Raw genomic sequence first — 13,869 nt, 5'->3', positions numbered from 1 at the left:
AGAAACATTGTGGGTCTTCTGCCAAGGATGCTTGTTGGGGTGACCTCAGAATCTTATCTGTGTCCCATCATCACTGTCCTTCATCCAAGCTACTGTTTGTTCATCTCTTCCCAAGGGCTCCTTGTTTCTGACCCCTCAGTTTGTTCTCCACACTGAGACCAGAGACATCTTTTATCTAAAGATCTTTATCTAAAGCTTAAATCTGCTCAAAATTCCCCTTATAAGCTATACTCAGGATCAAGCCCCATATGATGTGGCCTCTGACCTTCAGTCCCTCCCCTTCCCCTCTGTATACTTGTCCTGTCCACATTAGCCCCTTTGTACACTGTAAATACACCTAGCTTAGTACCTACCCAAGGCCTTTTGCTCTTTTGGAGTGAGGACAACCACCTATTTCAGGTTCAACTTGATATCCCCTGTGAGTATTTTAGAGACCTTTCCCTTCTGTCCCAGTAAAGGCAACCTATGTTACCTTATTCACAAATTTCTGTCCTTGAAATTCTTATTTTTTTTAGTCTGCATGTTTGGCTTTGTTGTTATTTTTTATTTAGTGCACTATAGTTGTATGTAATATAGTAGAATTTATTCTTACCTTATTTTTTATAAATTTCTGTCCTTAAAATTCTTATTTTTTATTAGTCTACATGTTTGGCTTTATTGTTTTTTGTTAGTACACTATAGTTATGCATAATAGTAGGATTTATTTTTATATATTAGTACCTGCATGTTTGTCTTTTATGATCTACTAGACCTTGTGGGCAAAGGGAATGAAAGCTCTTAGCACTTACACCTGCTTTGGATTGTCAGAGCCTGTCTGGCTGTACACAGGAGAAATGCCAACCTGTGGCAGGGGCAGCAAGAGACTAAGCTCACCTACTGCCTCTCAGTATCTTCTGGACTTCGTATTTTTTGACTCTGGATCCTGTCACAAACACATTTTTAAACTTGTATTTTACATTGGGAAATGGTTCTGACCTGTTCCTGTGACTCAGCCATGGTTTATTTTATTTTATTTATTTTTTTGTTACCAGAAATTTTACCCAGGGGTAAACCTTGACCTCATCCATACCCTTTTTAAAATTTCTTATTTTGAGACAGGGTCACACTAAGTTGCTGAGGCTAGCTTTGAACTTGAGATCCTCCTACCTCAACCTTGTGAGTCGCTGGAATCACCGGCATGCCCAGCAGCCGTGTGTTTATTAATCCAGTATTAGTATAGATATGCTGTTTTTGAATATTCAGTGGCTTATAATTTATTGCTGTCTTTATAATTATATTCAAATGATCTCAGATTTGACCATTGGCAACCCCTTCATATTGATTTCTGTGTTCTTGTGATGCACTTTGCCTCTGTCAGGTTTTTTTTTTTTTTTTTTTTTTTTTTTTTTTTTATACTTTTTCAGTTGTCAATGGACCTTTATTTTTATTTATTTATATGTGGTGCTGAGAATCGAACCCAGGGCCACGCACATGTTAGGCAAGCGCTTTACCATTGAGCCACAACTCCCGCCCGCCCCTGTCAGTTTTTTGAGACCATCCATGTTCTCTCTACCCCCCTCCCATGGAAATTTATAATGAATTGTCAATTGATGATTTTTTTCTCTTCCTAATCAGTAATTACTTCTAATCTGAATAAGCTATTTTGCAAGGCAGATAGAAAAGAAGCTGACCAAATAAGCATGGGGAGAATTACATAAACTGTCTCAGAAAAATGAGGTGCCAAAGAATACTAAAGCCTTCTAAAGATAACTTTCTTCAGAGTATGACACTAATACTAACAGCTGATAATTTGAAACATGCATGCCAACTTTAGAAGCACAAAATTGCTATGTCTATTCTTTTATATACTTGCATTAAATTGACTGATTCATTTAGTTTGTCATTATATACACAAAATCAACATAGTTTTCAAGGTTCCTAAATATTTCCATTATATTCAACTTAGGGACCCAAGATGCTAAACATGCCATCAGCAAAGTGGTTTCAGAATGAGACTAGCCCATACTTTCTAGTCAGAAATCATGACTTCAAAACAACCTCATTTCAGACTGAGGCTTCATGTCTTGCGGAGAGCTCTACGACTGCCTTATGTGTAGCAGATGAATAATGACTACACATTAGAGGTGACATGAGTGCTATGCCCAGACTACCATGGACTACACTGTAGCTGGCACCCATCACAAAGGTGTTCTTGGCTGCTTAGCCTCTCAATACTGTGTGTTTAGTCCTGCATGAACCAGTGGAAACTCGGGCTTGACATTTCCTCTTTAGGATGGTCAGGGAGAGATGTCTTTGTATAGCATGAAATGACTGGGGTACCCCTCATATTTCTCATTTTGGTCAAGCCTTGAGAGGGTGACTTTTCACTGTGTCAGCCTCCTTGCCTGCAGACAATGTGGACTTTCCCTCCACCCAAGATGTCAGCAAGCTGGGAGTAGCGCTTCCTGGGACTGTGCTCTCAGCTGCTGGCGTGGGCCCTCCAGTTGTTCTACTGAGAACAATGGGTACTCTTTTTGGCCAGGAAGAGGAGTTTATGAAAGGAGCATTTCTTTGGATGCTTGAGACCTTTGTGGCAATGCTGCCTGCATGAGATGAACTGCAGTTTCTTCCTGCCTCAAGTGGGTGTTATCCAGTTTGAATGAACCCTTTGTGAACACTGCACACCGGGAAATGTGGGTTTGTGAAGGAAGGCATGCTTGTGGGTGGGCTGTCTGAATGGCATTTGCTCAGACTCATCAACTCAAATACTATTGAAAATATAAGCCTCTGTTTTTTAAAAAAAAAAATTACTAACAAGAACTGAAAAAAGTATCAGGGCTTGGGATGGAAGGACTGATTCTTAGATGTATTTATTTATTGGTACCAGGGATTGAACCCAGGGGCACTTAACCATTGAACCATATCCCCAGCCCTGTTTATTGGAGACATGGTCTTGTTGAGTTTTGTAGGGTCTCACTAAGTTGCTGAGGCTGGTTTTGAACTCGTAGTCCTCCTGTTTAGTCTCCCAAGCCGCTTGGGATTACAGACCTGGGCCACTGTGCCTGACTTTTCTTTTAAACGATGATGGTGATTATTATTATTGGTACGGGGAATTGGACCTAGGAGCACTTTACCACTGAGCCACATCTCCAGCCCTTCTTTTGGTACCAGAGATTGATTAGAGCCACATCCTAGCCCTTTTTATATTTAATTTAGAGACAGGGTTTTACTAAGTTAGCGCTTTGCTAAGTCACTGAGGCTGGCTTCGAACTTGTGATCCTCCAGCCTCAGCCTCCCGAGCCTGATTACAGCATCACGCCTGGCTCCCAGCCCTTTTTTTAAATTTATGTATTTATTTATTTATTTTGAGACATGATCTCACTAAGTATCTTGCTGAGGCTGGTCTTGAACTTGGAATTCTGCCTCAGGCCTCCCAAAGTGCTGGGATTATAGGCGCGCACTACCATGCTTGGTAAGTTTTTTTTTTTTTTGTTGTTGTTGTTGTTTTTTGGTACTGGGGATTGAAATCAGGGATGTTTTACCATTGAGTTATATCCCATCCTTTTTTGTTTATTTTGAGACAGTTCTCACTAAGTTGCTTAGGGGCTTGCTAAATTGCTAAATCTGACTGGGCATGGTGGTGCAGGCTATAATCCCAGCAATTCGGGAGGCTGAAATAGGGGATCATGAGGCCAGCTTCACCAATATAGTGAGGCCCTGAGCAACCAGCACCTACTACTGCCCCCCAAAAAAAGGCAAGAAAGAAAAAGAAAAGAAATATCAGTTCTAATGAGAACCCGATTCTTCAGTTTTGTCCTTCAACTGTTTGACTGGCTCACACTGTAGGTGGAAACCTGCCTTTTGATGAGGAATAAGTAAATAGAAGTTCCTGTTCCTGTTTTCTTTTTTTTTTCTTCTTTTTTTAAATTATAGATGGACAATATCTTTTTATTTTTTATTTATTTTTTTAAGGGTTCCGGGGATTGAACTCACGAGCACTCAACCACTGAGCCACATCCCCAGCCCTATTTTGTATTTTTATTTAGTGCCTCACTTTTGCTGAGGCTGGCTTTGAACTCATGATCCTTTGCCTCAGCCTTCCAAGCTGCTAGGATTATAGGCATGTGCCACCGTGCCCAGCTGGACACAATATCTTTTTTTTTTTTTTTTTAAATGTGGTGCTGAGGATGGAACCCAGTGTCTCACATGTGTGAGGCAAGCGCTCAACCTCTGAGCTACAGCCCCAGCCCTTTTCCTCTTCAGTTACTGAAGAGTACTGGTTTGGGATGAGAGATTGCTTCTGTTTCATGGAGCACATGTACTCTCTCATGGTACTATATCTTTAGCCCTAGGGAAGAAATTTTTATGCTGCGCAAACCCTGGCATTAGGGACTCTCATTTGGTTCCCCTTAAAATCTTGGCATCTTTTGCCCACAGCCTTTCCATTTCCCTTAGATACTTTGGAGTATGAACATGGAGATAAGCTCCCCCTGTACATTGGGCTGATCCAAGCCAACTGGGAAGGAGGACTGGGGAGTGGAGCCTATTCGTGCAGCATTCTTAATGTTGTTTACTGGGTCTTCTCACAGTACACTGGAGTGGGTGGGAATCAGCCCTGCCAAAGTCCAGCATGCCTGGTCCTATAAAATAGTCTGAGGATAAGCTCACTTTCCATGTTTTACAGATGAGTACTCTTGGACTGAGGTTGTGTCAAGCCTCAGCCTACCTAGAGCTGGGATTCATTCTTCTTTTATCTCCCCCTTGCCCCTGACTAGGGATTGAACCCAGTAGTACTTTACCACTGAGCTACACCTCCAGTCCATTCCATTTTTATGTTGAGACAGGGTCTTGCAAAGTTGCTGAGGCTATCCTTGATTGAAATCCTTCTTCCTCAGCCTCCCAAGTTGCTGGATGTGTGCCACCACACCTAGTAAAAGCCATAGTACCTTTACTTTCTATCTTCAGATTATTCATGATTTAGGGAGGCTGCCTGCTTCCAGGCTGTAGGTCCAGATTTCACACCTGTCCTGCAACCAGCACTCATCCTGGATTCTAGTGCTCTGGGGAAACAGAATCTACAGAGAGATTGGATAGGTTGGAGAGGCTTGGCCCTGTTTTTCTGCCTTGGCTTGCTCAAAAAGTCTGTAAAACTTTGAGTAGATGATTTATTCTCAATCAAAATAAAGCTGCTAATCCACCCTCCCCTCCAAGATGGGGTCCCACTATGGTGTCCAGGCTCCAAACTCCCAAACTGAAGCAAACCTCCTGCTTGGGATACAGGCACATACCATCATACCCATTTTAAAGCCACTAATTTTCTTATCTCCTGGTTGAAATTGAACATTATAACTCAATTTGGTGAAACCTGGTGTTTTCTTTCATGTTTGTTATGTATGTTACATGACATCAACAAATTATAATGTTATTTGGCATAATTACAATAAAGTATATGGTGTCCAAGACTTGCTGTATGGGCGCCTTGACCATGGCATGGCCTGAGTTGATTCCATAAGAAATGTCTAACAGCAGGACTTGGACTATTTGGGTCAGTAGAATAGGAAGACTGGGAAGCTCTGAAGAGGCATGACCTTTCTCTGTTTTCTGTGTTAGAAAGTGCCCTTATGTAGGTGGAGACAGACTAGAGAAGCACTAGGCTGCTTGTTCATACATGCTGATGAAACATTGAAAGCTGGGTACAGTTGTGTGACTACTCAGAAATGTCCCTTGGGTCTTGCCAGCAAGTGAACTCCCACCTCTGGAGCTTCTCCTGGTCTTTCCCAGTCTTGTTCAGTCTCTTCTGCAGGTGACTTCTCTTCGCTTGCTTTATCTAGAGCTCCATTCTAGGCCTTCCGTGTCACCTCCCTCTGCCCTCCTTCTTCATATGCTCTCCCATCCCAGTAGTGGCCTTTGGGAGGGAATGGGCTTTGGAAAGACCCTCAGTTGCCTGGAGACCTGGATCCATGTCCTAACTTACTCTCCACCTTTTAGGATCCCCTACTCGGACTCCACCCTTGCAAAACAGTTCATGGTTCTGTAAACATTCCATGCGAGCCTTCCCATTTTTTGCTTCACTTTTTTTTTTTTTTTTCCCCAAAATAAGAACATTCAAACTTAGCTTTATGTGTTTACCTGTGGACATGGCAGTTTTATATTTAACATAAATGAACTGAAAAAAATTTAAAGCATGTTTCTTAGCCAAAATATTTGAAAAAAGTATTACTATTTTTAGGTAAAAGATATTTTAAAGGAAATATTTTTATGGATTGAAAGACACTTGTGTTTTCTTTTTACTTTTTGATACCACAGATTGAACCCAGGGTGTTTAACCACTAAGCCACATCCCCAGGCCTTTTTATATTTTATGTTGAGACAGGGTCTCATGTTGCTTAGAGCCTTGCTAAGTTGCTGAGGCTGACCTCAAACTTGTAATCCTCCTACCTTAACCTCCCGAGTTGCTGGGATTAAAGGAGTGTACCACCACACCCACCTTGACACTTACGTTTATAGATATTTTAACATTTTCTGGGTTTGATGATGAATGACAGGGTAAGAGAATTTTTGTGTGTGGTGCATTAATTAGCTGATGGTGCACCATGAAGTTGATGAAATGTCATGTCACAAAAGAAATGCCATTCATAAAAAAAAAGAAGAAACGCTATTTATAGTCCTCTCTGGATCAGAGAGCAATCAGAAACGGTAATCCCAATAATAATAACTCCTAATGTCATTTAGCTTATTAGTAGGTTTTCACGGGGGTTAGGAAACCTGTTTGAACAGTTTAAAGAGGGTGAAAAGTCTTTAAGATTGCTGCCTGGACTTTGGAGTCCTAGCTGGGAATATCAGATTTTAATCTAGGGTTTTACAGTATTCCACACAAGTTCCTATCTTTTGGCAGAGGAAACGACAGCTGTTGGGGAGCCCAGTAGGTATAGCCTTAGCTTTGCCACAGGAAGGGAAGCATTTTAGGGTCCTTCTGTTGATAAGCAGTGCCCATGAAGAGCAGTGCCTGAGGCTGACAGTGAAGATGTGCTCTTTGTTGGCCCTTGTGTCTTTGGACTTGGGATAGGACAGTGTTGCAGAGAGCACCTTTAGTCATAGCAGAGAATGGGTGCCACCTTTCTTGCACTGGGGGCAGGAGTGGGTATTTTACAAAGGTGAGAAGAGCCCAGATGGGGCCTGGGCAAGAGGCAAGACTTAATTTCCCATTTGTCAGCTGATAATGAAAGTTTCTGTGGTGGCATTCCCAGGGGTGTTCTGAGTACTACCATTTATGTCACTTGGAAGAGGACTTCCACACTGAAAGAAGTTGGGGAGATTTTATTGGTTAGAATAGGGATGAGTCTCTTCTTTGCCAAGGACAGAGGTGGGCCCTGTGCTTTCATTTCCCATACTTGGTTGACTATATAACCTCTCTTTTAGATATCAGATTTCTTTGAGATTTCTTTTAACATTGTCCTGGAAGAGTTGATTCTAGTCTCCTACCCCAGGCACCAGTTTTTCTTGAGATTTGAAAAGCAGGTTAATTTAGACCAGAGAATCAGCGAACTATATGGGAAGGATGTGGGGAAAAGGGTACACTCATACACTGTTGGTGATACTGCAAATTGGTGCAGTCACTCTGGAAAACTAGGAATGGAACCATTATTTAACCTAGCTGCCCCACTCCTTGGTATATATCCAAAGGATTTAAAATCAGCATACTACAGTGATGCAGCCACATCAGTGTTTATAGCAGCACAATTCACACAGTAGGTAGGCTATGGAGCCAACCTAGGTGCTCTTCAACAGAAGAATGGATCAAGAAAATGTGGTACATATATACAATGGAAATAACTCAGTCATTAAGAATAATGATTTTATGACATTTGTCAGTAAGTGGATGGATTTGGAGACCATCATGCTAAAGTGAAATAAGCCAGTCCCAAAAAACTAAAGGTCAAGCGTTTTCTTGGATATGTTAAAGTTAACCCATAATAAGGGGATGGAGGAAGAATAGAAGTTCAGTAGATTAGATAAAGGGGAATGAAGGGAAGTGAAAGGAGGGGATAGGAAGGACAGTGAAATGAATGATAATTTTCTTATGTACATATTTGAATATGCCACAGTGAATCTCACCATCATGTACATCCACAAGAATGGGGTCCTAATTAGAATAAGTTATATTCCATGCTTGAATAATTATATCACAATGGAGTCTACTGTCATGTGTAACTAAAATGAACCAATTAAAAAGGAAAAGAATCAGCTAATTATGACACCACTACCCTTGAGTGTCACCTGATGATTGTGAGGTGAGTCATTCTAGGCAGAGTGTTCTCTTGTACCCAGATCTGTGTACATTTCCACTTGTACACAGAAAAGGTATACTGGACTAGGTGCATGACCTGAGCAGAGGTGTCTGATGAGGTCAGGGGCAGAATCTGGGGAGAGACTGAGGAGAGCTGAGGGGTGGGAGATGACATTTTGACTTGATTCTGCAGATATAGCAGGCAAGCAGGTGGGTGGCAGGGTGTGTCACTGGCATAAAAGTTCAAGACATTGCTCTCCATAGCATTGCTTCTCTGGCATGAGCCATGTGTTTTGAGTGCCAGCATTGCTGTTCCCCCAGTCTGTGGCCTTGGGTGAATTAACTACCTTCTGAACTAGTCTATCAGGCAGCCCTAGTCTTTTATGCCAGGTAAGTGAGGATAGTTACACCTCTCTGGCTTCCCCAACAGGAAAGCTGAATTAGTCATCAAATCTGTCACACAACTTAGGCTAGGACAGTGGTTAAAACTGTGATCGTTTTTAGGTGATCCACTTGTAACTTATGCTCACGTCTCTTCTAGGTATCGGCAGCAGGGAAAGAAGCTTTACCATCTTGGCTGCACTGGGACCCACAGAGCCACACCCTGGAGGGCCTCCCCCTTGACACTGATAAGGGTGTGCATTATATCTCAGTGAGTGCTACACGCCTGGGGGCCAATGGGAGCCATGTTCCCCAGACCTCCAGTGTTTTCTCTATCGAGGTCTACCCTGAAGAACACAGTGAGCCTCAGTCCATGCGAGCAGCCTCACCAGATCCTGGGGAGGTAGTGTTATCTGCCTGTGCTGCTGATGAACCAGTGACTGTCCTGACAGTGATTCTGGATGCTGATCTCACCAAAATGACCCCAAAGCAAAGGATTGACCTCCTGCACAGGATGCAGAGCTTCTCAGAAGTGGAACTTCACAACATGAAGTTGGTGCCAGTGGTGAATAATAGACTCTTTGACATGTCGGCCTTCATGGCTGGCCCAGGAAATGCAAAAAAGGTTGTGGAGAATGGGGCTCTGCTGTCCTGGAAACTGGGCTGCTCCCTGAACCAGAATAGTGTGCCTGACATTCATGGTGTGGAGACCCCTGCCAGGGAGGGTGCTATGTCTGCCCAGCTTGGCTACCCCGTGGTGGGTTGGCACATTGCTAATAAGAAGCCCCCACTTCCAAAAAGAATCCGGAGGCAAATTTATGCCACACCAACACCTGTCACTGCCATTGGACCCCCAACAACGGCCATCCAGGAGCCACCATCCAGGATAGTGCCTACCCCCACATCTCCAGCCATTGCTCCTCCAACGGAGACCATGGCTCCTCCTGTCAGGGATCCTGTTCCTGGAAAGCCCACAGTCACCATTCGGACTCGAGGTGCCATTATTCAGACCCCTACTCTAGGTCCTATTCAGCCTACTCGGGTGTCAGAAGCTGGCACCACAGTTCCTGGCCAGATTCGCCCAACAGTGACCATTCCCGGGTACGTGGAGCCCACGGCAGTTGCTACTCCTCCCACAACTACCACTAAGAAACCACGAGTATCCACACCAAAACCAGCAACGCCTTCAACTGATTCCTCAACCACAACGACCCGCAGGCCCACCAAGAAACCACGGACTCCTCGACCAGTGCCCCGAGGCACCACCAAAGCTCCCATCACCAGACTGGAGATGGCCTCTCCACCCACTCGCATTCGCACCACCACCAGTGGAGTGCCCCGTGGGGGAGAACCCAACCAGCGTCCGGAGCTCAAGAACCACATTGACAGAGTGGATGCCTGGGTGGGTACCTACTTTGAGGTAAAGATCCCATCAGACACCTTCTATGACAATGAGGATACCACTACTGACAAACTAAAGCTGACCTTGAAGCTACGGGAGCAGCAGCTAGTGGGTGAGAAATCCTGGGTGCAGTTCAACAGCAATAGCCAGCTCATGTATGGCCTACCTGACAGCAGCCATGTGGGCAAACATGAGTATTTCATGCATGCCACAGACAAGGGGGGGCTTTCAGCTGTAGATGCTTTTGAGATCCATGTCCACAAGCGCCCTCAAGGAGACAGGGCTCCTGCAAGGTTCAAGGCCAAATTTGTGGGTGACCCGGCATCAGTGGCAAATGATATCCACAAGAAGATTGCCTTGGTGAAGAAGTTGGCCTTTGCCTTTGGGGACCGAAACTGCAGCACTGTTACCCTGCAGAATATCACCCGGGGCTCAATTGAGGTGGAATGGACCAACAACACATTGCCGTTGGAGCCTTGCCCCAAGGAGCAGATTATTGGATTGAGCCGGAGGATTGCTGAGGATAATGGGAAACCTCGGTCTGCCTTCTCCAATGCCCTGGAACCTGACTTTAAGGCCATGAGCATTGCTGTGACAGGCTCTGGCAGTTGTCGACACCTACAGTTTATCCCTGTGCTACCATCCAAGATGGGGTCCTCACCAGCACCAACCACGGAGGTGCCAGATAGGGACCCTGAGAAGAGCAGTGAGGATGATGTTTATCTGCACACGGTTATTCCGGCCGTGGTAGTTGCAGCCATTCTGCTCATTGCTGGCATCATTGCAATGATTTGTTATCGCAAGAAGCGGAAGGGCAAGCTTACCCTTGAGGACCAGGCCACCTTTATCAAGAAAGGGGTGCCTATCATCTTTGCAGATGAGCTGGATGACTCCAAGCCCCCACCCTCCTCCAGCATGCCACTCATCCTGCAGGAGGAGAAGGCCCCCCTCCCACCTCCCGAGTACCCCAACCAGAGTGTGCCCGAGACTACTCCTCTGAACCAGGACACAGTGGGAGAGTATACACCTCTGAGGGATGAGGATCCCAATGCACCTCCTTATCAACCCCCGCCACCCTTCACAGCCCCCATGGAGGGCAAGGGCTCCCGTCCCAAGAACATGACCCCATACCGGTCACCCCCTCCCTACGTCCCCCCTTAACCCACAAGCGCCTGGGTGGAGGCAGGGTTAGGGCAGGGGCCTGGAGACAACTTGGTGTTGTCTGTGGAGACCGGTGACCTGCAGACCATCACCCACCGGTAGCTGACACCCGACCTAGCACACACTGACACACAGGGCCTAGATGAGCCCACCCTCTCTGGTCCTCCCAAACCCCCAAAGCAGCTGGAGAGACTTTGGGGACTTTTTTATTTTTTGCCTAACAGCTTTTTGTTTGTTCATAGAAAATTCTTCGCTGAGTTTTTTGATGGCTGGCTCTGAAAACATTGTTTGAGTAGAGTTTAGATGGAGGGAGCGAGGAACCGTGAATGAACTTGCAGGCAGTGCTGGGTGGCCCCCAGCTCTCTGCATTTTGCCTTTAACACTAACTGTACTGTTTTTTCTATTCACGTGTGTCTAGCTGCAGGATGTAACATGGAAAACAGTAGCTAAAGATTAAATTCAAAGGACTTTCAGAAGTTAAGGTTAAGTTTTTACATTTAATCTGCTGTTTACCTAAACTTGTATGTATAATTTTGGGGTGGGTATGGGGAATTGCTTTGCTAAAAATAAGCTCCCAGGGTGTTTCAAACTTAGAGAAGACCAAGGGACAGTATTTTTTATCAAAGGAATCCTATTTTTTCACACTACGTCAACTTGGTTGCTCTGATACCCCAGAGCCTGACTGGGGCCTCCTGACCCTGGCTTGGGGGCTAGGGCCTTGGTGCTGGGTTTGCTCTCCTGCTGTTGCCAGAGGCTGGAAGCTGGAGGGGCCTCTTGGGCCATGGACATCCCCACCTCCACCCCATGCACGCTAGTGGCCCACTACCAAGGGGTCTTCATTTCCATGGAAAAGGGACTCCAAGAGGCAGTGGTGGCCATGGCCCACAACCTAGGTGCTCCAAGGTGGGCCATCTGCTCATGGGGCACCTGGGAGGTCGAGGGTCTCGACCACATCAACCTATTTTGTTTTCTCCTTCTTCTGGTATGTCCCCTCTCTCCCCAAAAGGAATATCATGTTTTTTGAAACACTCAGTGGGGGACATTTTGGTGAAGATGCAATATTTTTATGTCATGTGATGCTCTTTCCTCACTTGACCTTGGCCGCTTTTTCCCAACAGTCCACAGTCCCACCCCAACCCACCCCATTCCTTTTCTCTGGCGCTCCAGTCCCAGGCCTTAGGCCTGAATGACTGGAAAATGTTTGGCGACTGGGGAGGAGTGCCAGCAATAGTTCACAGTAAAAATCTGTGGGCTCTCAAAGCTAATTTTTTACTAAAGTTTTTATACAGCCTCAAATTGTTTTATTAAAAAAAAAAAAATTTAAAATGGTGATGCTTACAGCAGTTTGTATAAGCTCTTAGTGTTGATTCCATGGAACTGACGGCTTTGCTCATTTTGATCCCCTCCCCCCTTCTTTTCCTAACAGTTTAAATTCTGGAATTAAACTAGGGCTTCTTTTGCCTTTTTTAGCAAAACATCAGTCCGTCCATCTGCATCTCTGTCCCATGACTCAGGGGCATCTACTCTGCTTCAGTTTTCCTCCTTTGGAAGAAATCGTTTTGAGCATGACTTTTCTTGATTGTCTGAGTTATTTCAGCTACCTTTTAGGGAGGAATGCCTTTTGCAATAATGTATCCCTTCCCTGATTGAGGATGGGTGTGTGAACCTAGGCTCCCTTTGCACACGGAGCAGCTACTTCTAAGCCATATCGACTGTTTTGCAAAGGATTCAACTGTTGCAGAGGATTTGACTGTTTTTCAGTTTTTCCTGTGTGCTGCCTCAGTAGGGGAAGATAGGCAGGAGGGAGGAGGTCTTCACTCTGCTCTTCTCCAGAGGGCATTTCCTTCTTCCACAGGACCCAATCCTCTCCCCTGCCCTAGCCCCCAGTAGGTTTACTCTGGGGTGAGCAGCACCCTTGTGGGAGGAGTTTATAGATGAGGGCTCAGTAGGTGGCTGGTGACCCGGCCTCAAGCTTGGAAGCCCTGGTCAAGTCAGAGTTTCTCTGATGCCCTAGAGTCAGGAGCACAAGTAGAATTTGACCTGGTGAGATTTATTTCTGATGACCTTGTCAAAAAATAAACAATTTGTAATGTTTCAGGTGAGGGCTTTGAAAAGCCTTCCAAATGGCTCTGTTGCCCTTAGCAACCCCACCATTGAGCATTGCGCTGCAGTGGCTGGCCCAGAATGGCCTGTTGCCATAGCAGCTGGAGGCAATGGGGCAGTGAACAGAATAATAACAGCAACAATGCCTTTGCAGGCAGCCTCCTCCCTGAGCACTGGGCTGGTGATGGCCATTGGACTCAGATGGAGAGCCAATCTCGCATTCAAATGTTCACCAACCACTGATGTGTTTTTATTTCCTTCTATATGATTTTAAGATGTGTTTTCTGCATTCTGTATAGAAACATATCAAACTAAATAAAATCAGTGTCTTTATTACAATGCCACTGCCTCTGAACGCCTATTTCCCTGGCCTGTTCAGGTTTTGACGTGAGTAGAAGAATCATGTGGCAGGGAAGAGGAGACTTGGCCAGGCCCATTCAGAAGGAGCCTAGTGGCCTTCACGGAGCCTTAACCTGTTTCAGTGTGTCTGGGAGGGCTGAGAGTGTGTTCTAGAAGGTCTGTCAATATGTAAACTTACCCTTAGCACCCCTTTTGC

At 45.1% G+C, this 13,869-nt stretch overlaps 1 protein-coding gene across 8 annotated transcripts in view; it reads left to right on the top strand.

Annotated features, from left to right (window-relative positions):
* Dag1 (dystroglycan 1) overlaps positions 1 to 13,654 on the top strand; it is a 67,539-nt gene extending 53,885 nt beyond the window's left edge. For all 8 annotated transcript variants that reach the window (XM_047564057.1, XM_047564058.1, XM_047564060.1 and 5 more), the window contains one exon: positions 8,808 to 13,654. In XM_047564057.1, coding sequence (XP_047420013.1) covers positions 8,808 to 11,210 — 2,403 coding nt within the window. In that variant the 3' untranslated portion in view covers positions 11,211 to 13,654. The remainder of the gene's footprint in view (positions 1 to 8,807) is intronic.
* Positions 13,655 to 13,869: the final 215 nt, after the last annotated feature.

Source organism: Sciurus carolinensis, chromosome 9, assembly GCF_902686445.1.
Source record: "Sciurus carolinensis chromosome 9, mSciCar1.2, whole genome shotgun sequence".
NCBI classification, from domain to species: domain Eukaryota; kingdom Metazoa; phylum Chordata; class Mammalia; order Rodentia; family Sciuridae; genus Sciurus; species Sciurus carolinensis.
The sequence above is the reverse complement of the archived record's forward strand: the minus strand, read 5'-3'. Positions and strand labels throughout refer to the sequence as shown.